At 45.9% G+C, this 23,313-nt stretch overlaps 2 protein-coding genes across 3 annotated transcripts in view; one reads left to right on the forward strand and one right to left on the reverse strand.

Annotated features, from left to right (window-relative positions):
- tm7sf2 (transmembrane 7 superfamily member 2) overlaps window positions 1–15,696 on the forward strand; it is a 558,775-nt gene extending 543,079 nt beyond the window's left edge. The window contains exon 10 of the mRNA XM_068021464.1: window positions 15,495–15,696. Coding sequence (XP_067877565.1) covers window positions 15,495–15,681 — 187 coding nt within the window. The 3' untranslated portion in view covers window positions 15,682–15,696. The remainder of the gene's footprint in view (window positions 1–15,494) is intronic.
- Window positions 1,286–23,313, reverse strand: LOC137355868 (mammalian ependymin-related protein 1-like). Of its 2 annotated transcripts, none has more exons than XM_068021470.1 (7): window positions 23,143–23,313; window positions 17,350–17,442; window positions 13,926–13,960; window positions 10,363–10,500; window positions 5,215–5,395; window positions 3,238–3,322; window positions 1,286–1,442 (listed from the first exon to the last, which is right to left on the reverse strand). In XM_068021470.1, the coding sequence occupies exons 1-7, from the start codon at window positions 23,231–23,233 to the stop codon at window positions 1,367–1,369; spliced, it is 699 nt and encodes a 232-aa protein (XP_067877571.1). In that variant the 5' UTR covers window positions 23,234–23,313; the 3' UTR covers window positions 1,286–1,366. The 2 variants fall into 2 exon arrangements, with proteins under 2 accessions (XP_067877571.1, XP_067877572.1); XM_068021471.1 differs by lacking the exon at window positions 23,143–23,313 and adding an exon at window positions 22,831–23,007.

Below are 23,313 nucleotides of genomic sequence, written 5' to 3' on the forward strand. Positions count from 1 at the left end.
ATGTACTTATTCTTTTCAAGATGATTATAAATCCTGTCTCTTATAACCTTTTCCAACATTTTACCCACAACCGAAGTGAGGCTCACAGGTCTATAATTACCAGGGCTGTCTCTACTCCCCTTCTTGAACAAGGGGACAACATTTGCAATCCTCCAGTCTTCCGGCACTATTCCTGTCGACAATGACGACATAAAGATCAAGGACAAAGGCTCTGCAATCTCCTCCCTAGCTTCCCAGAGAATCCTAGGATAAATCCCATCGGGCCCAGGGGACTTATCTATTTTCACACTTTCCAAAATTGCTAACACCTCCTCCTTGTGAACCTCAATCCCATCTAGCCTTGTAGCCTGAATCTCAGTATTCTCAACAACATTTTCTTTCTCTACTGTAAATACTGACGCAAAATATTCATTTAACACTTCCCCTATCTCCTCTGATTCCACACACAACTTCCCACTACTATCCTTGATTGGCCCTAATCTAACTCTAGTCATTCTTTTATTCCTGATATACCTATAGAAAGCCTTAGGGTTTGGTCACCAGAGGACACATTTAAATTGGCAAGAAAGAGGATGGGAGATGAGGAGAAATACTTTTACGCAGTGAGTTGAAAAGAAAAAAATTGTGGGGAGCGGTGGGTGGAATGAATAGCTCTTTCAAAGAGCTAGCACAGGCACGATGGGTTGAATGGCCTCCATCTGTGCTGCATGACTCTGATAACTGACTGAGGCATCATGGCGGTAGTTTACTGCTGTCGTATCATCCCAACAACAACTGGCCTTTATATCGTACCTTGAATGTAATAAAACATGCTATATCATTTTGAAATAAAATTTGACACCAACCAGCAGGAGGTGAAATTTGGGCAGATAGCTAAAAGCTTGGACAAAGAGGTAGGTTCTCAGGAGCAGAGAGAGGAAGAGAGGGATACGGAGGGAATTCCAGAGCTTAGGGCCCAGGCAGCTGAAGGCATGGCCACCAATGGTGGAGCGAGTAAAATCAGGGATGCACAAGAGGCCAGAATTGGAAGAGTGCAGAGATTTGGAAGGGTGTGGGGCTGGAGGAGGTTACAGGGATAGGGAGGGGAGAGGCCATGGAGGGATTTGAAAACAAGGATGAGAATTTTAAAATAGAGATGTTGCTTAACCGGGAGCCAAATGTAGATCAGTGAGCACAAGGGGTGATGGGTGAATAGGACAGGACAGTCAGGACATGGGCAGCTGAGTTTTGGATGAGTTCTGGAAATGTTACTGGCAGAGTTTGTGATCTCAATAAGCAGGCAGGCTAAGGGTACAATTATTCTTTATTACAGTGAGTTAAATGGATTCTTATATTGTACCAGTTCTACGATCGAATATTCTTAGATTCAGTTCAGATGAGAGCACTCTGGAGGAGGAGTGAACACGTTTGGATCACTGATCCCTTTGATCAAGTCAAAGAATCTAGAAATGAAAAACAGAATGAGTACGGGCTTGCATTTCACATACCGGACCCTAACCCTACACAGGCAAACGCAACAAGCATTCTGAGCCATTCAGATCCTGCAAACAGTTAGTCTCATTCTGGTGCTGTTGATCAGGGGAGGTGTGTTGGCTCAGGGCACTGGGGAGAACTCCCCTGCTATTCTTCCAATAGGGGCCAAAAGATCTTATACATCCACCTGAACAGGCACACAGTTTAACGTCTCATCAAATTGAAAATGGGGCAACAATAACTTGCATTATATAGCGCCTTTCATCTCAACGCACTTCACAGGACCCTAAACCAGACAGGAATTGACACCAAGCCATATAATGATACATGAGGACAGGTGATCAAATGCCAAGGAGGTAGGTTTTAAGAAGTGTCTTAAAGGAGGCAGAGAGGGAATTCCAGAGATTAGGGCCCAGGCAACCAATGGTGGAGTGATTGAAATTGGGGATTTTTTTTTCAATTAATTTTTGGGACGTGAGTGTCGCTGGTTAGGACAGTATTTATTACACACCCTCATTGCCCTCAAGAAGGTGGTAGTGAGCTGCCTTCTTGAACTGCTGCACTCCTTGTGGTGTAGGTACACCCACAGTACTGTTAGAGAGGGAATCTACAACTTTTCTGCAGCAGTTTGATATAACTGAGTGGCTTGCTAGGCCATTTCAGAGGGCAGTTAAGAGTCAACCACATTGTTGTGGGTCCGAGTTCGTGTGTAAGCCAGACCAGGTCAGGACAGATTTCCTCCATGAAGGAAATTAGTAAACCATTTGGGTTTTTCCAACAATCCGGTAGTTTCATGATCATCAAAGTAGGACGTGGGAAGCCAGCCAGGAGTATGTTGGAATGGTCAACTCTAGAAGTAACAAAGGCACGGATGAGAGTTTCAGCAGCAGATCAGCTGAGGCAGGAGCAGAGTCGGGTGATATTACGAAGGGCAGCAGATGTCATGGGTGGTGAAGTTTTGGATAAGTTCAGGCTTACGAAGGGTGGGACGTGGGAGACCAGCTAGGAGTGCCCACTTACTGTCTCCCTAAAATAGCAGTTCAAGCTCTGGAGGGCAGCTTGAACGCATAACTTTAAGATTTAACTCTTCGGTTTCTGGGCATATTGTTTCACATCAGTGGGGCATGTGGAGGAAAATCAGGCGGGAAGAATCGTACCTGTGTAATGCATTCCCCTCCTCCCTGCTGATCTTCCCCTACATGTCCCCCACTCCCATCAGAAGTTTCACTGCCAAGAAGGGGGAAATTTGCCTCTTTCTGTGGTGGTTGGGTGTGTTTCAAAGACTCGTGTTTGCTTAGGATCTGCGTGGTGATCAAGATGGCCATTTCAGATAAGCTTGCAGACCTTGTTTGATAACCCAGGCTGCACTCATCACACCAGTCTCGGGAGCACCAGTGCTCCATTAGCACTGCACTGACACGATACTCTCAGTGGAGCATTTCCACAAAGAAATGAGACACAAGCTCCCTCTGGTGACACGGGTGGGTAAGGACACCAGTCGGCATGGTGCTTTGGCATCCACACCCTTTCCCCAGAGTCTGAGGTTTGTGGGTCTCTGGGCTCAGATTGGGGGACCAATATCACCCCTAATTCCTCCTCCCATTTGGTGGGCAGTCTGTTTAGAGAGAAACTTGCCAACTCTCACCATCTGGGTCTTTCTGCTTGTATCCCAGTGAGCGTCAGCTCCTTCAGGAATAGGGAAGGAGAACACTGAAGGGGAAGAGGAATAAAAGGCAAAGTCAGAGAAAATGTCATGAAACTCACGATATAGAAATCCAGCCCGTCTTGCTGTAGAAAATCTCAGACACAGGGAGACAGCCATACTCAGTAAATGTCAGAAAGTAGTGGCCTGAAAAACAAACCATTGGGGGTCACATCAACAGGGACTTCAAATCAATAGAGGTCAACGTCAGCAATGATATCGATCTTCTTCCAATTGTGTGGTCGCAGTGAAGCATTAAAAACTCTTATCAGGTTAGAAGTCAGACTCCAGCAACATGAACGGGTCATTGTGCTATATTGGTACAGAATAAACATCCAATCATCTTTAATCACAAAATCACAAGACAGATTCAGACAAGGAAGATCATTTTCTCAGCATAATTTGTCTACCGAGGTGGCCTCCAAAAGACCGTCCACCAACGTCACAACAGCAACTGTTCCTCAAATGTTTCCATGGTTCCCGCACTCCCCCCATCCCCCATCTATTCCACCAATTTGTGTGGAAACCTTCCTGATATTTCTAACCAGAATTAGTGACAATCCTCCTTGGGTGGGGAGATTCATGTGGGGGGTGGGGATGGGGGGGGCTGTGTCTGTATTTTTGATGTAATCCATGATTGATAGACCTTGGTGTTGGGATATGGATGCCAAGATTAGCACAGTCAGTAACTCAAGGAGGAGTGCAGTACTCCAGAGCAGCTGCTGACAAGCAATCAGCCCACTTGGCTGACCGATGGGAGCTGAGCGTTGGGAATCTTTCTGCAGATAGCCAACATCCCAGGAAGCAAGGTGGTCTCTGTTTAGAGTAAATCCAGAACACTGGGCGGTGCTTGGTTCTGGAGAGCTGGTTAGAGTCCAGCAATACATTGCGCAATGCCAACCCATGCCCACTATATCCTCTGGGCTTTAGCTAAGTGTCAAAGTGTCTCTGCAAGGAGTGACTGTGCACCACTTATTGGGGCAAACAGAAACTATACCAATGGGGATTTCTCAATGGTTTGATTTTGGAGGCCACGAAGCCTGTTGATAGATTTCTCTGCATGTTAGGCAAAAAGGAAGAGGTAGAGCCCCTAGTCATAGTCTAAAAATGAGAGCCAAATCTTTTAGGAATGAAATTAGGAAACACTTCTATGAACAAAGGGTGGTAGAAGTTTGGAACTCTCTTCCACAAATGGCAATCAATGCCGGATCAATTGCTAATTTTAAATCTGAGATTGATACAGGGGTCAGCAACATGTCCGTACACAGACACCAGTGTCTGTGGTAAACATTTTGAGGTCCGTGACTAGTAATTTCAGGAATGAGAAATTTCCCATTGACTCCCTCGTTCTGGACAAGTCAGAGTTTAAAAAACAATTCACAACGGTCAGGTGCTGGGAGCAGAGACAGCGGCTTCCGAACTCAGGACAAGTTGGGGGGGTTAGAGAGAGAGGGGGGGGGGGGGTACACAGAGGTATAGAGAGAGAAAGGGGGTTGTAGAGAGAGAGGGATATAGAGTGGGGGTAGTGTGAGAGAGAGAGAGAGAGAGAGAGAGAGAGAGAGAGAAAGGGGGTTGCAGAGAGAGAGGGATATAGAGTGGGGGTAGTGTGAGAGAGAGAGAGAGAGAGAGAGAGAGAGAGAGAGAGAGAAAGGGGGTTGTAGAGAGAGAGGGATATAGAGTGGGGGTAGTATGAGAGAGAGAGAGAGAGAGAGAGAAAGGGGGTTCGAGAGAGTGAGGGGTTTAGAGAAAGAGATAAAGATAGAGAGAGAGTTAGAGAGAGTGAGGGGTTTAGAGAGAGAGATAGATAGAGAGAGATAGATAGAGAGAGATAGATAGAGAGATAGAGAGAGAGAGAGATAGAGAGAGAGAGAGAGAGATAGATAGAGAGAGAGATAGATAGATAGAGAGATAGATAGATAGAGAGATAGATAGATAGAGAGATAGATAGATAGATAGAGAAAGAAAGAGAGAGCATGTGCGTGCGTGCGTGTGCATGTGTGTGAGAGAGTGGGTGTTTGAGTGTCCACCTTTACACTTACCAGTGTCAATGTCACCATTCCACACGTTGGCCAGCACCCCCTCTTTTGGAGAAGAGGAGCCTCCGATGTACATCTGAGCAGTGAATGTCGCATTGCGAGGAATTTCAATCCTCTGGAATGGAGTACGGAGAGGATACTTCACACAGGTCTTGTTTTGGGGGTAGAATATGTACTGGATGGACTGCAAGCAGAGAAAAAGAATGAGCAGTTAAACAAGGAAACTATGGTTCACCCCCCAGTGTGATCTATCTTGTACAGACCAGGGCCCCCAAATACAGAAACCCCATACAAATCAGAGTCCCAAATACAGGTACCCCACACTGACCAGCCAGAGCCTTCTACTCCACTGGCAGGGGCACCCTGACTGGAGGCGAATATGTTCCAGACTCTGAATGGATACCAGTAAAAAGACAGGCAACTTCCTCAAAGAAGTTGCCACCTGGTGCTGCGTGTTGTCTTGAAGGCAGTGCCCTGCGGAAAAATACGTCGCCAGTGCACAATATCTGGGAGGACACTCAATGTACAGGTATCTCTGCAGGGTCCAAAGGCAAAGAATCGCAGCTTTGGTACGGATGCATGCCAGCAACTGACCGCCTTCCTCAATTGGGAGACTCAGGACCACGGCAGAGACTCTGTTTCCTTTTGCCCCAGAAAAAAAAAAAATCGATGAGCTTCTTCTGGATCAGCCGCCTTAGGAAAGCACTCGGAGCAGTCCTGTCCAGCGCCCTAGCCAAGTGGTGACTTTTGCCTCCAACTCGTGCCAGTTTGCTGGCCAGGCTTCCTCAGCAGTGTCAGCTAGACTCCCTGATAGAGGTGTTATCTCCTTCAGCAGGAAGTCCACCCCGCCACTGACCCACCAGGAGTTCGGAATATTGCTCCCAATTGATCCTCACGGAGGACACAGCAGAAAAGATCTGCTGGCACTCGTGCATCCTCAGCAAGTCAATGGGATCTATGACCGTGTGGAGCACGTCATCGGTGTAAGCCAAGAGGATGATCAGCATGCCCAGCCCACGCACAACCAAACCCGCCAACCTCCTACGAAGCAGGCACAGGAATGGCTCCACACAGATGGTATATAATTGACCGGACATGGGGCATCCCTCTCCCAAAACGAATGGGCACCGTCAACGACGGTTGTGAGGAGGATGCAGAGAGGCTTCAGGGTTTAGATTAGGTTAGAGATACAGCACTGAAACAGGCCCTTCGGCCCACCGAGTCTGTGCCGAATATCAACCACCCATTTATACTAATCCTACACTAATCCCATATTCCTACCAAACATCCCCACCTGTCCCTATATTTCCCGACCACCTACCTAAACGAGTGACAATTTATAATGGCCAATTTACCTATCAACCTGCAAGTCTTTTGGCTTGTGGGAGGAAACCGGAGCACCCGGAGAAAACCCACGCAGACACAGGGAGAACTTGCAAACTCCACACAGGCAGTACCCGGAATCGAACCCGGGTCTCTGGAGCTGTGAGGCTGCGGTGCTAACCACTGCGCCACTGTGCCGCCCCTGTGATTTGGACAATTTGAGTGAGTGGGCTAATACATGGCAGATGCAGTATAATGTGGATAAATGTGAGGTTATCCACTTTAGTAGCAAAAACAGGAAGGCAGATTATTATCTGAATGGCTATAAACTGTGAGAGGTGAAAATGCAGCGAGACTTGGGTGTTCTCATACACCAGTCGCTGAAGGTAAGCATGCAGGTGCAACAGGCGGTAAAAAAAGGTAAATGGTATGTTGGCCTTCATAGCGAAAGGATTCGAGTACAGCCTCCTGCCTTTTGGTCATCCCCTTTGCGTACTCCTGACAGAAGACACGGATGTGAGTCTTCCCCGCACACACTATAGCCCCAGGGAGGGGATGCCCCTCCTGCTTCTTTCTCCAGTCTGCCCAGAATCGATGGAAGGATTCTTGGAATCGTTCGTTCTCCAGTAGCTGGTTGTTAGAACATAGAACAGTACAGCACAGTACAGGCCCTTCAGCCCACGATGTTGTGCCGAACCTTTAACCTACTCTAAGATCAAACTACCTACTTACCCTTCATTCTACTATCATCCATGTACCTATCCAAGAGTCGCTTAAATGTCCCTAATGTATCTGCTTCTACTACCACCGCTGGCAGCGCATTCCACGCACCCACCACTCTGTAAAGAACCTACTTCTGACATCTCCCCGAAACCTTCCTCCAATCATCTTAAAATTATGCCCCCTGGTGATAGCCCTTTCCACCATGGGAAAAAGTCTCTGACTATCCACTCTATCTATGCCTCTCATCATCTTGTACCCCTCTATCAAATCACCTCTCATCCTTCTTCGCTCCAATGAGAAAAGCCCCAGCTCCCTCAATCTTTCTTCGGAGGAAATGCCCTCCAGTCCAGGCTGCATCCTGGTAAATCTCCTCTGCACCCTCTCTAAAGCTTCCACATCCTTCCTGTAATGAGGCGACCAGAACTGAACACAATATTCCAAGTGTGGTCGAACCAGGGCCTTATAGAGCTGCAGCATAACCTCGGGGCTCTTAAACTCAATCCCCCTGTTAATGAAAGCCAACACCCCATACGCCTTCTTAACAACCCTATCAACTTGGGTGGCAACTTTGAGCGATCTATGGACATGGACCCCAAGATCCCTCTGTTCCTCCACACTACCAAGAATCCTGTCTTTAAGCCTGTATTCCGCATTCAAATTCGACCTTCCAAAATGAATCACTTCACACTTTTCCAGGTTGAACTCCATCTGCCACTTCTCAGCCCAGCTCTGCATCCAGTCAATGTCCCGTTGCAACCTACAACAGCCTTCCACACTATCCACAACTCCAGCAACCTTCGTGTCATCGGCAAACTTGCTAACCCAGCCTTCCACTTCCTCATACAAGTCATTTATAAAAATCACAAAGAGCAGAGGTCCCAGAACAGATCCTTGTGGAACACCACTGGTCACCGAGCTCCATGCTGAATACTTTCCATCTACTACCACCCTCTGACTTCTATGGGCCAGCCAATTTTGTATCCAGACAGCCAACTTTCCCTGAATCCCATGCCTCCTTACTTTCTGAATGAGCCTACCATGGGGAACCTTATCAAACGCCTTGCTAAAATCCATATACACCACATCCACTGCTCTTCCTTCATCAATGTGTTTTGTCACATCTTCAAAGAATTCAATAAGGCTTGTGAGGCATGACCCGCCCCTCGCAAAGGCATGCTGACTGTCTCTAATCAAACCATGCTTTTCTAAGTAATCATAAATCCTGTCTCTCAGAATCCTCTCCAATAATTTGCCCACTACCGACGTAAGACTGACTGATCTATAATTCCCAGGGTTATCCCTATTCCCTTTCTTGAACAAGGGAACAACATTTGCCACCCTCCAATCATCTGGTACTACTCCAGTGGACAGTGAAGACGCAAAGATCATCGCCAAAGGTGCAGCAATTTCTTCCCTCGCTTCCAGTAATATCCTTGGGTATATCCCGTTTGGCCCCGGGGACTTATCTGTCCTCATATGATTCAAAATTTCCAGCACATCCTCCCTCTTAACCTCAACCTGTTCAAGCATATCAGCCTGTTCCACGCTGTCCTCACAAACGACCAGGTTCCTCTCACTCGTGAATACTGAAGCAAAGTATTCATTTAGGACCTCCCCTACCTCCTCCGACTCCAGGCACAAGTTCCCTCCACTATCCCTGATTGGCACTACCCTCACTCTGGCCATCCTCTTGTTCCTCACATAAGTGTAGAACGCCTTGGGATTTTCCTTAATCCTACCCGCCAAGACTTTTTCATGTCCCCTTCGAGCTCTCCCAAGTCCATTCTTCAGTTCCTTCCTGGCTACCTTGTAACCCTCTAGAGCCCTTTCTGATCCTTGCTTCCTCACCCTTAAGTAAGCTTCCTTCTTCCTCTTGACTAGCTGTTCCATCTCTCGTCATCCAAGGTTCCTTCACCCTACCATCCCTTCCCTGCCTCATCGGGACAAACCTATCCAGCAGTTGCAGCAAGTGCTCCCTAAACAACCTCCACATTTCTGTCGTGCATTTCCCTGAGAACATCTGTTCCCAATTTATGCTCCCCAGTTCCTGCCTAATAGCATTGTAATTCCCCCTCCCCCAATTAAATATTTTCCCATCCCGTCTGCTCCTGTTCCTCTCCATGACTATAGTAAAGGTCAGGGAGTTGTGATCACTATCACCGAAATGCTCTCCCGAGAGATCTGCCACCTGGCCTGGTTCGTTGCCAAGCACCAAGTCCAACATAGGCCGACTAGAGGGGAGACTATCTACATATTGAGTCAGGAAACCTTCCTGGACACACCTGACAAAATCTGCTCCATCCAAACTATTTGCACTAAGGAGGTTCCAATCAATAGTAGGGAAGTTGAAGTCACTCATGACAACAACCCTGTTACTTCTGCACCTTTCCAAAATCTGCCTCCCAATCTGTTCCTCCATGTCTCTGCTGCTATTGGAGGGTCTATAGAAAACTCCCAACAAACTGACTGCTCCTTTCCTGTTTCTGACTTCCACCCATAAAGACTCAGTAGACAAACCCTCCTCGACGACCTCCCTTTCTGCAGCTGTGATACTATCCCTGATTAACAATGCCAGTTAATGTGCCAGTTCTCAGACCCCGCCTGCATGCGGAGCAAAGTGAGCTTCTCCCGCACCAGGTGGTGATCAGAGCATGGTACCAGCCACAGAGTATTCCTAGACACAGGAGATGTATACCTGTGAAATGTGCAGGCAGTCAATTCAGGACCCTCCTCCTCCAGACCTCCAGGTGAAGGTGCTGGAATCGGGATGGAGATTCTGCCAGAGCTCCACTAAGGGAGCGTTTGATGGGGACAGTGTAGATGGACCTTTACTCTGTATCTGCCTTGGGGGTATTTGACGGGACAGCTTTACTCTGTATCTAATACGGGACAGCTTGTTGTTTGAGTACCTAATGGAAAATGTCCCAGTTCCTATATCACTCACTGTGATATATACATAAGGAATGGCTTACTTATGTGGTGCATGGTTTGATGATCAGCTGAGTTCCAGAAACAGGTCATCTTGCTGGGTTCTTGGCCAAGATTATGAGGAAGGTGACTCAGAGGGAAAATCAAAAATCAGACCCATGGGCCCTGTAAACTCACCTCCTGGAATAGCAGGATCTCCCGCACTTGGAGGTTTTTGTTAGGTCCCAACAACACGACTTTGAAGGCAGACATCCTCTTTTGAATGGAGTCATAGGAGAACTTGGCCCATTCCTCGTAGAATTTGCTCTGATCGAACTTTAAAACAAGATTGACAAGGATGATACCAGAACTGAGAGATTGCACCTATCAGAAAAAGGCTGAACAGGCTGCGGCTCTTCTCTTTGCTAAATGAGACATCAGTGGGAATCAGGTAAGTGGTTGGTTGCTGAGGATTTTTCCCCTTTTTTATAAAACTATTTTTCTCAATTCATGGTATTCATTAGTAGCAGGGTTTATAATTTAATAGTTAGAGGAATAGCAGGGCTGCTCCAACCTCTGGAGTGTAGATCCTGTGCTAACTGGATTAGTATTGGTGTGAAAGGAATTGAGGGAGCAGAATTCTTGAGATGCATTCAGGAGAACTTCTTTAGCCAGTATGTAGCAAGTCCAATAAGAGAGGGCGCAGTTTTGGACTTAGTTTTAGGAAATGAAGCCAGGCAGGTGGAAGGAGTGACAGTGGGTGTGCATTTTGGTGGTAGCAATCATAACATAATTATGGAAAAGGACAGAGATAGAACGGGAATTAGAGTTCTCAATTGGGGTAAGGCCAATTTTACTAAACTGAAGACCGATTTAGTGAAAGTGGACTGGAAACAGCTACTTGAAGGTAAATCAGTGTCAGAGCAGTGGGAAGCATTCAAAGGAGAGATAAAATGGGAGATAAAAGGGGTACAGAGTAAACATGTTCCCACAAAGTGAAAGGGTGAGACGGCCAAATCTAGAGCCCCTGGATGTGAAGGCGCCTACAGGGTAAGATAAGGCAGAAAAGAAAAGCTTATGTCCAACACCAAGAACTCAATACTACAGAAAGCCAAGAGTACTGAAAGTGGAGGGGTGAAATCAAAAAGGAAATTAGGAAAGCAAAGAGAGGGCATGAAAGAATATTGGCAAGCAAAATCAAGGTGAACCTAAAGATGTTTTATCAATACATGAAGAGTAAGAGGATAACTAAGGAAAGAATAGGGCACATATAAGACCAAAAAGGTGACCGATGTGTAGGGGCAGAAGATGTTGGAACAGTTCGTAATGAATAGTTTGTATCTGTGTTCACAAAAGAGGGGACGATGCAGATATTATAGTTAAAGAGGAGGAGTGTGAAGTATTTGATGTGTTAAACATAGGGAGAGAGGAAGTATTAATGCGATTAGTGTCCTTGAAAGTGGATAAATCACCAGGGCTGAATGAAATGTACTCCAGGCTGTTAAAAGAAACCAAGGAGGAAATAGCGGATGCTCTGACCAACATTTTACAGTCCTCACTGGATACAGTTGTGGTGCTGAAGAATTGGAGGTCTACTAATGTTGTACCTTTGTTTAAAAAAAGGAGCGAGGGGGGGATAGACCAAATAATTACAGGCCAGTCAGTCAGACTAACGTCAGTAGTGGGAAAATTATTGGAATCAATTCTGAGAGACAGGATTAAATTGTCACTTAGAAGGGCATGGATTAATGAGGGATGGTCAGCATGGATCTGTTAAAGGAAGATAGTGTCTGACTAACTTGATTGAATTTTTTTGAAGTAGTAACAAGGAGGATTGATGAAGGTAGTGCAGTTGATGTGGTTCACATGGATTTTAGCAAGGCTTTTGATAAGGTCCTACATGGCAGACTGGTTAAAAAAATAAAAGTCCCTGGGATGCAGGGAAACGTAGGAAGCTGGATACAAATTGGCTCAGTGGCAGGAAACAAAGGACAATTGTTGACGGGTGTTTTTGTGACTGGAAGACTTTACAGTGGTACTCCGCAGGGCTCAGTACTATGTCTCCTGATTTTTTTGGTAATATATTAACGATTTGGATGTAAATGTAGGGGACATGATCAATAAGTTTGCAGATGACACAAAACTTGGCTGTGTGGTAGATAGCAAGGAGGATAGCTGTAGACTGCAGGAAGATATCAATGGACTGGTCAAGTGGCAGAAAAATGGTAAATTAAATTCACTCGGAGAAGCGTGAGGTGATGCATTTGGGGAGGTCAAACAAGGCAAAGGAATAGACAATTAATGGGAGAATACTGAAGGTGTAGAGAAAGTGAAGGTCCTTGGAGTGAATGTCCACAGATCCCTGAAGATAGCAGGACAGGTCGATCATGTGGTCAAGAAGGCATATGGAATCCTTTCCTTTATTAGCTGAGGTATAGAATATAAGAGCAGGGAGGTTATACTGGAACTGTATAAATCATTGGTTCGGCCACATCTTGAGTACTGTGGTCACCTCATTACAGAAAGGATGTAATTGCACTCGAGAAGGTACAGAGGAGATCTATGAGGACGCTGCCAGGACTGGAAAAATGCAGCTATGAGGAAAGATTGGATAGGCTGGGGTTGTTCTCCTTGGAACAGAAGAGGCTGAGAGGAGATTTGATGGAGATGTACAAAATTGTGAGGGGCCTGGATAGAGTGGACGTAAAGGGTCTATTTACCTTAGCAGAGAAGTCAATGACTGGGGGGCATGGACTCAAAGTGATTAGTAGAAAGATTAGAGGGGAGATGAGGTAGGTGTCTGGAACTCACTGCCTGAAAGGGTAGTAGAGGCAGAAACCCTCAATTCATTTAAAAGGTGGATATATAGGCACCTCAAGTGCCATAACCTGCAGGGTTATGGACCAAACGCTGGAAAGTGGGATTGGCTGGGTGGCTTGTTTCTCAGCCGGCAGAGAGACAAAGGGCCAAGTGGCCTCTTTCTGTGCCGTAAACTTTCTATGATTCGCTGATTATAGAGAAGACTGAGGAATGACCCAAAGAAGTCTTTAAAATTATAAAGGGGACCGGCAGGATCGATGTAGAGATGTTTCCTCTTAGTGGGGAGACCAGAACTCAGGGCCATCAATATATGATAGTCACTCATAAATCCAGTAGGGAATTCAGGACAAACCTCTTAACCCAGAGGGGGTGAGAATGTGGAAATTGCTGCCACAAGGAGCACTTGAGGTGAATAAGCGTAGATACATCTTTTTATATGCTCATTCTTGGGATGTGGAAGTAGCTGGCCAGGCCCAGCAATTACCGCCCATCCCTAATTGCCCCTTGAGAAGGTGGTGATGAGCTGCCTTTTTGAACCGCTGCAATCAGTGCTAAGAGGAAGAGAGATAAACACGAGGGAGAAAGGTGTTGGGAGAGCGATATTCAAGCAGAGTTCTCCCCTACTAGACCGGCTGGCAGTCTGTCATAGTGTGTCGGGAGGAGGCCCAAACGGACAGAAGTTGCAGCCACAGTGGACCAGCTTCCCTGCACTTCCCAGCAAAATACACTCAATCCAACTGCGGATCCATCCAGCCACATTTCCGAGGCTACAAGTTGCCACCAATTCCTTCTGGACCTAGTGTGTCCGGCAAACCGTGGACCCTGGTCTAACCGCACCTTGCTCCAGTGAATAAACAGATAGCTAAAGATTTGGCTCCCTTCGCTCAAACCGTGTACGCTGGGAGATCAGAGATTAAAGACTCTGCACTGTTGATACTCACAAGAATTATTTGACCTTCTAGAAGCATTGGAGAAGCTGTAAGATACAAATAAAGAAAAAGATCTGTTTATAGCCAGTTTACACTCTCCAGCATGGAGGTACATACTATTGGGTATTCAGGCATACAGAACATTTGGCCCAATTAGTCTCTGCCAGTGTTTCTGCTCCACATAAGTCCCCTCTCACTCCATTGACCTCTACCAGTCCGGCTCCCCATCTCCCATCTCCTTCTATTCAATTCTCCCTCATGTCTGTATCAAACCTTCCCTTAAATGCAACAATATGATTGGCTGTAGCTCCTCCACATGGCAGCAAGTTCCACATTCTCACCACTCTCTGTGAGAAAGAAATTCCTCCTTAATTCAGTAACTGACCTGTTGGTGGCTATCTGATATTTATGCCCCCTTGTTCTGGACTCACCCACGAGTGAAAATGTAGCCTCCACATCCAGCCTCTTGAACCCCCTCAAAAGACCTCCATCAGGTCATCTCCCAGTTTTTGCTTTTCCAGAGAGAAAAAAAAGATCCCCAGCCTGCTCAATCTTTCCTGATAGTTGTATCCTCTTTACTCTGGCAACACACTTGTCAATGTTTTCTGTGCTTTCAATAACCGCTTTTGTGGTACATGCACAATACCCTAAATGTGCTATAAACAAGCTTCCAGGTGTTTGACAGACCCAATAGCTCCGTGGACAGCTGGCATGGATTTGATGGGCTGAACAGCCTCCTTCTGTGCTGCAAATGACTGTACTTCGTACTTCTCGGTCTTTACTTTCGATTCCTCCAATGAACTCCAATACGCTGTACTTTTTATGGCCTTATCAACTTGTGTTGCTATTTTTCAGTGATTTATACAACCTGTCTTCATTATTTACGCCGTTTAGCCCCAGTATAATTCTGGTGAATCTCTGCTGCGTCCCCTCCAAGGTCAATATATCCTACCTGAGGTGCGGGGCCCAGAACTGAACAATTACTCCAAATGGCATCCAATCAAGACTCAACAAATGGAGCAGCACTTCTTCCCCTTTGTGTTCCAGCTCCCTTGTGATAAAGGCCAACATTCCATTAGCCTTTTTAATTATTTCATCAACCTGCCCAGCAGCTTTTAGTGATTAATGTACCAGAACACCCAAAGCCCATTCCTCCTCTATATCTCCTAATCTCTCACTGGTGAGAAAATATCCCAAATTATCTTTCTTGGATTCAAAGTGGATGACCTCACACTTCCCCACATTGAAATCCATCTGTTACAGTATTTCCCCCACTCACTTAATCTGCCTATATCCCTTTGTAACTTTCTACTCCCATTTACCCAATTAGAAGGACAAGGGCAGAAGAACACCAGCATCTGCAAGTTCCCCTCCAGGTCACACATTATTCTTACTTGGAAATCTATCAGCTGTTCCTTCATAGTCGCTGGGTCAAAATTCTGGAACACACTCCCTAACACTGTGGTACTCCTTCACAACAATGGTTGCAGCAGTTCAAGGCGGCGGCTCACCACCAGCTTTGGATTGGATGGTAGGGATGGGCAATAAATGCTGGCCTTGCCAGCGCTGCCCATATCTCACGAACATGCCTCCTAACTTGGTGTCATCTACACGCATGGATGTACAACTGTCCATTCCTTTATCCAAGTCATTGATGAGTCTGGTTAAAACGCTGAAGCAACAGTACAGACAAAGAACAAAGAACAGTACAGCACAGGAACAGGCCATTCGGCCCTCCAAGCATGCGCCGATCTTGATGTCTGCCTAAACTAAAACCTTCTGCACTTCCGGGGACCGTATCCCTCTATTCCCATCCTATTCATGTATTTGTCAAGATGCCTCTTAAACATCGCTATCGTACCTGCTTCCACCACCTCCCCGGGCAGCAAGTTCCAGGCACTCACCACCCTCTGTGTAAAGAACTTGCCTCGCACATCCCCTCTAAACTTTGCCCCTCTCACCTTAAACCTATGTCCCCTAGTAACTGACTCTTCCACCCTGGGAAAAAACTTCTAACCATCCACTCTGTCCATGTCGCTCATAACTTTGTCAACCTCTATCACGTCGCCCCTCCACCTCCGTCGTTCCAGTGAAAACAATCCAAGTTTATCCAACCTCTCCTCATAGCTAATGCCCTCCAGACCAGGCAACATCCTGGTAAACCTCTTCAGTACCCTCTCCAAAGCCTCCACATCCTTCTGGTAGCGTGGCGACCAGAATTGCACGCAATATTCTAAGTGTGGCCTAAATAAGTTCTGTACAGCTGCAGCATGACTTGCCAATTTTTATACTGTATGCCCCGACCGATGAAGGCAAGCATGCCGTATGCCTTCTTGACTACCTTATCCAACTGCGTTGCCACTTTCAGTGACCTGTGGACCTGTATGCCCAGATCTCTCTGCCTGTCAATACTCCTAAGGGTTCTGCCATTTACTGTATACCTCCCACCTGCATTAGACCTTCCAAAATGCATTACCTCACATTTGTCCGGATTAAACTCCTTGGGGAGCACCACCAGTGACATCCCTCCAATCACGGTACATTGACTTTATCATCCCTACTCAGTCTTCTATTTGCCGAACTACTGGAATCCAAGAGTGGAAAGATATGTCAAGAGGATGTGGGGGGTAGTTCAGAGGGGACCCTCGTCAATTAATCAGAAGTAGTAGATTTTACACATTAGCACTCTCGCTGAGGAGTTCTGCTGATCTGGGTTATTTGCCTTGCCCAGGAGATCACACGTCCTGGGTGGGGCAAGGTGTGTATATATCGACAGTAAGTGTATTTATAGATAATACTTGGTCCATGTGATCTGCTGGACTACTTTCCATCACCTGAAAGGTTGGGAGAGGAATTTTGCAAAGGATTTTTCCCTCATTAGCCCTGGGTCTTTACCTCTTTTTCTGACCTCTCCCAGGAGATGACACAGCAGCAGAGGGAGGGGTGGGAAAAGAGGGATGTAGGGGAAAGAGAGAGAGTAAGCATTTAGTCATTAACATTCTGGCCATGGTGGTGTGGGACAGGCTGAATCGACCAGCTGGTCTTTCCCTCTCCATCAATTCCTTATGTTCGTATCGTGATGCACAAGATATCAGAGCCATGAGGGACAGGCTTGATGGACCAGAGGGATCTTTCCTGCATGTTATTGTACATTATAATCAGGACAGGTTGCATAAACTTGGTTTGTTATTCCTTTTAGGGCTGATCTACTCAAGGCGTTTGAAATGATAAATGGTTTTCAATAGTTTCTCCACATCTCCGCTGTTGCCTCCAGTGGGGCAAGTCCAGAACAAGGGTGCTGATATGTGAAACCCATCCCATTAATAGAAAGTCTCACCCAAAAGATTGATCTACTCTTTCACAGGCTGTCCCTTTCCAGCCCTCTCTCGGTTCTACTTCCTTGGTATCTGATGCAGTGAAGTATAAGTGTACTTACAGCAAGGGGCAGGTTTGTCTCCTTCAGTCACCAGGAAGAACAAAGAGCAGATGAACAGGGCAGCTAGCAGTTTCATGGTGTTGCGTTGGGTATCTGGTTTTCAAATCATATGGACACACAAAAACACAAAATTAGGACTTTTTTTGCAGGATGATTGACTCCATTCTCTTCCGTTAAACAGCTGGTGCAATGCCATCCCAACTGCTCTGGCACAAAGGTTTGGTCACTGAGAAACACAAGAACACAATAATACGAGCAGGAGTAGACCAACCATATGGTCCATCAAGACTGCTCTGCCATTCAATACAATCATGGCTGTTCTTAGGCTTCAACTCCACTTTCCCACCTGTTCGTCATATCCTTCGATTCCCTGAGAGACCAAAAATCTGTCTATCCCAGCCTTAAATGTACTCGACGATGGAGCATCTACAACCCTCTGGGGTAGAGAATGCCAGTGATTCACAATCCTTTAATTGAATTAATTTCTCCTCATCTCAGTGCTGAATGATCAGCCCCTTATCAGGAGACTGTGCCCCCATGTTTTAGATTCCCCGACCAGCGGAAACAATCTCAGTGTCTACCCGATCAAGCCCCTTCAGAATCTTGTGTGTTTCAATGAGATCACCTCTCATTCTTCTAAACTCCAGAGAGTATAGACCCAATTTACTCAGCTGTACTCCAGTCCCCTTGCAATAAAGGCCAACATGTCATTTGCCTTAATTGCTTGCTGTACCTGCATGCTAACTTTCTGCATTCCTTATACAAGCACACCCAATATCTCTTCGAACAGCAACACTTACATGTTTCACACTTTAAAAAAAATATTATGCTTTTCTATTCTTACATCCAAAGAGAATAACTTCGCACTTCTCTACATTATACTCCATCTTGTTGCCCACTCACTTAACCTATCTATATCTCTTTGCAGTTTCTCTGTGTCCTCCCCACAGCTTACTTTTCCACTTACCTTTGTAACATCAGCAAGCGTAGATACATTCCACTCTGTCTGTTCATCCAAGTCATTAATATAGACTGTAAATAGCCGAGGCCCCAGCACTGATCCTTGCGGCACTCCACTCTTCACTGCCTGCCAACTTGAAAACGCCCAGTTTATGCTCACTTTTTGCTTCCTGTCTGTTAACCAATCCTCTATCCATGCTAATACATTACCCCAAAGTCCATGAGCCCTTATCTTGCCTATTTATCTTTTATGTGGCACCTTATCAAATGCCTTTTGGAAATACAGGTGTACTATATCTACTGGTACCTCTTTACCTACCCTACTATTTACATCCTCAAAAAACTAATAAATTTGTCATACAGGATTTCCCTTCAGTAAAACCATGTTGACTTGTTCTAATCATACTGTGCATTAAGACTTCCTTAATAATAGATTCCAGCATTTTCCCAACGACTGATGTTAGGCTAACTGGCCTGTAGTTCCGTTTTCTCTCTCTTCTTTCTTGAAAAGCAGTGTAACATTTGCCAACTTACAATCTGATGGGACTATTCCTGAATCTAAGGAATTTTGGAAAATAATAGCTCGTGCCTCCACTATCTCTGCAGCTATCTAAGAGAGCTTTATCTCTAATCGCTTCCACAACATATTGCTCCAAGCAACTGTCTCAAAAGCATTCTACAAGCTCATCTTCGAGACCACTCATGCCAAATTCATTGTTCCACCCTATATGAAGATTAAAGTCCCCCATAATTTTACATTGCCTTTGTTACAAGCACCAATAACATCTTGTTTAATGCTCAGTCCAACAGTACAAGTACTGTTACAGGACCTATAACCTATTCCCAGCAGTGTTTTCTGATTCTTGCTATTCCTAATTTTCACCCTTACTGATTCTACTTCATGATCTTCTGAGGCCAGATCCTCTCTCACTAAATGTCCTTATGTCATTTTTTACTATCAGGGCTACTCCTCTTCCTTTACCATTCAGTCTGTCTTTCGAAATATTTTGTACCCTGGAATATTTACTTCCTAACCTTGATCACCATGCAACCATGTCTCTGTAATAGCGATTAGATCTAAATCTCGGTTGTCCACCATACGGTCTGTGGGCCAGGATCCAGCCTGCCAAAGGTTTCCATCTAGCTCACAGATGTATTTCAGAGATGAGAAATTTCCAATTGGCTTCTTCTTCTAGACTGGCTCTTAAAAAAAAAATCACAAGTCTGTTTCGCAGCTGACAGGTGCTGGGACCAGTTTCCCAACTTTGGACAGATTTGGGGTTTTCTGGCGGGTTTAAAAGAAAACGGAACCCACGGAAAGTCCCAAATCTGTCCTATGTTCAGAAACCGCTGTTCCCACTCCCAGCATCTGTCAGCTGTCATTTGTGAAACTGACTTGCAATTTAAAAAAAAATTACCAACCACAAAGCTGCTCTGCTGAGCATTCCCGGTCTGTGCAACACAGGGACGGGGACACACAGAGCAGGGAGAGGGGGACACAGAGAGTGGGAGAGTGATCAAGATCAGTCCTGACATTTGGACATCTATCTGAACACTTCGCATTGCTGCAACAAGTATGCAGGCAAATATTGACTACTTGTGCAAGCAAAAAATGCCAGGCATCTCACTAAATCAGTGTCCAACATAGTGATGAGAAAGTAAGTCAATAAATTAATCTCATTTAAAGCTTCTTCACAAAAATGCACATTTGTTGTTGTTCTAATTAATAGCAAGATAAATTTTTAATGCCTTTATCTTTCCAAAATAGTCTCACTGGCTCCCCCCCATGTAAGACAAAAATTGTAATGTGGCCCCCCCACATGAAAAGATTGGACAACCCTGATCTAAATTATTTACCTCCATTTGTGCCTCTAGTTCATCTATCTTATTGCAGATGCTTCGCGCATTCAGATAAAGGGCCTTTAATTTAATTTGTTACTTCTATTCCCTATTCAATGCCCTCATTCGCTGATGTACAAGTTTTGTTAAGCGCTGTGCCCCTTCCTGCTGCACTTTGATTAATATTATCCTTATTGCTATCTCGCTGGCTTGCTTTCTCCTCTCTCTTTAAATTATCACATCTTCCCTCATTTGATCCCTCACCCCAATATTTAGTTTAAAGCCCTCTCTACCACCCTAGTTATACGACTCGCCAGAACACTGGTCCCAGCATGGTTTATGTAAAAACCGTCCCAATGATACAGCTCCCACTTTCCCCAGTACTGGTGCCAGTGCCCCATGAATCGAAACCCATTTCTCCCACACCAATCTTTGAACCACGCATTTATCTCTCTAATCTTATTTACCCTACACCAATTTTCTTGTGGCTCAGGTAATAACCCAGAGATTATTACCTTTTTAGGTTCTGCTTTTTAAAATTTATTCCCTATCTGCTCATACACCCTATGCAGAACCTCTTTCCTAGTCCTATGTCGTGGGTACCCACATGGACCACGACAACTGGATCGTCCCCCTCCCACAGCAAGTTCCTCTCCAGCCCTGAACAGATGTCCTGAACCCTGGCACTGGGCAGGCAACACAGCCTTCTGGACTCTCGCTGTTGGCTGCAGAGAACTGTGTCTATCCCCCTGACTATATTGTCACCTACTGCCATTATATTCCTATTACTCCCCCCGCTTGAATGGCTTCCTGTTCTACGGTGCCATGAGTTCACTCAGCCACCCTGCAGCCCTCGCTCTCATCCATACAAGTTCAAAGAACTTCAAACCTGTTGGACAATTACAAGGGCTGAGACTTCTCCACTTCTGCCTTCTTGATCCCCTTCCCTACCTCACTTGCAATCGCACGCTCCTGTCCCTGACCAAATCAGAAGACACTATCCTAAGGGCTGTGACTGCCTTCTGGAACAAAGCGTCCAGGCAACTTACCCTCTCCCTGATGCATAAACCATGTCTGAGGTCTGATCCCCAGTCTGCACTGGGTCGACTGGATGCAAAAGTGCCACATTGGCCTCAGTAACCCAGGGTTAGAAAGGGTTAGAATGAAGTAGAGTTTATGACCGACAAACTACTGGAAAATGCATGTGTCTGCATAATCGGGCTTGTCTGTGACACCTGCTGCAGTCAAATAGCCTGCCCACGCTCCACTGTTTTGGCTCATACATGAAGAATGGTCATTTGAGCCAATCAGCAGAGGGTGTGCAGCACCCATGGACCAGCTTGGCTCAGGTAGCACTACTTGCCCCTACTCCTGGCCTCAAACTTAATCCAGCTTGGCCTGCCAGTGAAACACTGAGAAAACATCAGAGGTGTCGCTTTTTGACTGTGATCACAAACCAAGGCCCTGTCTACCTTTTCAGGTGGATTGATATTAAAGAACCTATGGGGACTATTTGTAGAAAGGCAAGAAATCATTTTGGCACCCTCAGCTAGCGCTTCCCTGCAGAGAGGAGCACAGTCTGAGCAGTGCACATACCTTCAACTGGGGGTGCTGATATTTCAGACAATGGGTCATTGCTTTATGCGCTTTTGAACTGGGACACTCTAGGAATTTCAAAAATGTAAACTGGACAAGAAGGGCAGGATGTTATATTCGAGTCACCCAATGTACTGAGAAGATTGCACCACTCTAACAACAACATTTATACAGTGCCTTTTAACATATTAAAACATCCCGAGAAGCTCCACAGGAGCGTACCCCCAGACAAAATCTAACAAAACCACAGAAGGAGACATTAGGACAAGTGACCAAAAGCTCGGTGAAAGAGGCAGGTTTTCAGGAGAGTCTTAAGGGAGGACAGACAGAGAGCATTAAGGGGTTAATTCCAGAGTTTAAGACCAGATTTGAAAGCTTTAGTTATATCAGTTTGTGAAAAATACGACTCCCAAGCAGGAGTGCAAAAACACCTGTAAAGGGCCGATTATGCAGATCACTGTACACTGTTGCAATATCCCCTAACATGCCCAGTGCTAAAACCAATTCAGCAGATTTTTATTGGGAGGAACAATCCGGGACTTTCAGTCATAAGACAAAACCATCAAAAGACTGCCGACTCATTGGACAAAGGTTGGCCACACAGAACAGGTAATTTCCAGGTCTCTGCTGAGTTCATTGGGCCTCAGCCGGAGCAACAGGGGGGAGATCACACATTGGCTTCACTATGCCTGCGTCATCACCTAGCTCAGCCCCAACCTCAAACCATCTTTTTGTCTCCCCCCCCAGATCAGACTATTCCAACTGGCCAACCGCCCAGCCTCCACCCATTCATAAACTTCAGCTCATCCAGAACTCCGCTCCCACCTCCTAACTCGCACCAGGTCCCGATCACCCATCACCCACTGTACTCGCTGACTCCCGGTCCAGCAATGCCTCGATTTTAAAATTCTCAAATCCCTGCAGGGCCACGTCCCCTCACCAACTCTGCAATCTCCTCCAGCCCTCCAACTCTGGCCTCTTGCACTTCCCCCACTTCCATTGCCCCACCATTGGCGGCCGTGCCTTCTGCCGTCTTGGCCCTAAAGTCAGGAATCCTCTCCGCCTCACCCTCCTCCTTTAACCTACCTCTTTGACCAAGCTTTAGGTCACTTGTCCTTATGTCGCCTTCTGTGGCTTGGTGTCAAATTTGGTTAACACTCCTACGAAGCACCTTGGGACGTTGGACTACTTTTGAGGCGCTACATAAAGGCAAGTTGTTGTTGACCGTGCAATGGTCTGTACATCTACGGCCAAGGGGAAGACCTTAAAACAAAACTCTTTTTAAACAATGTTGACAACAAACTCTTGACGACAGAAACCCCACACAGACTAAGGTGCAGCGTGCTGTACAAAATATTTGGAAGCTTTATAAAGGGTTACTTAACACTCCACACTCACCTGCGATGAGAACAACTCCAATACTGTCATGCCACTGAAGGTCAGGTTCAAACTGTACCGTGACTTTATACTTCCTCAATGAGGCAAACATCAGCTGACACTGCACTTGTGTAACTGGATACAAAGACAGCCAATTAAGTGAAGAGGTTATTTGCAAGGTGGGGCAAATCT

The sequence above is a fragment of the Heterodontus francisci genome, chromosome 44, assembly GCF_036365525.1.
Source record: "Heterodontus francisci isolate sHetFra1 chromosome 44, sHetFra1.hap1, whole genome shotgun sequence".
NCBI lineage: Eukaryota > Metazoa > Chordata > Chondrichthyes > Heterodontiformes > Heterodontidae > Heterodontus > Heterodontus francisci.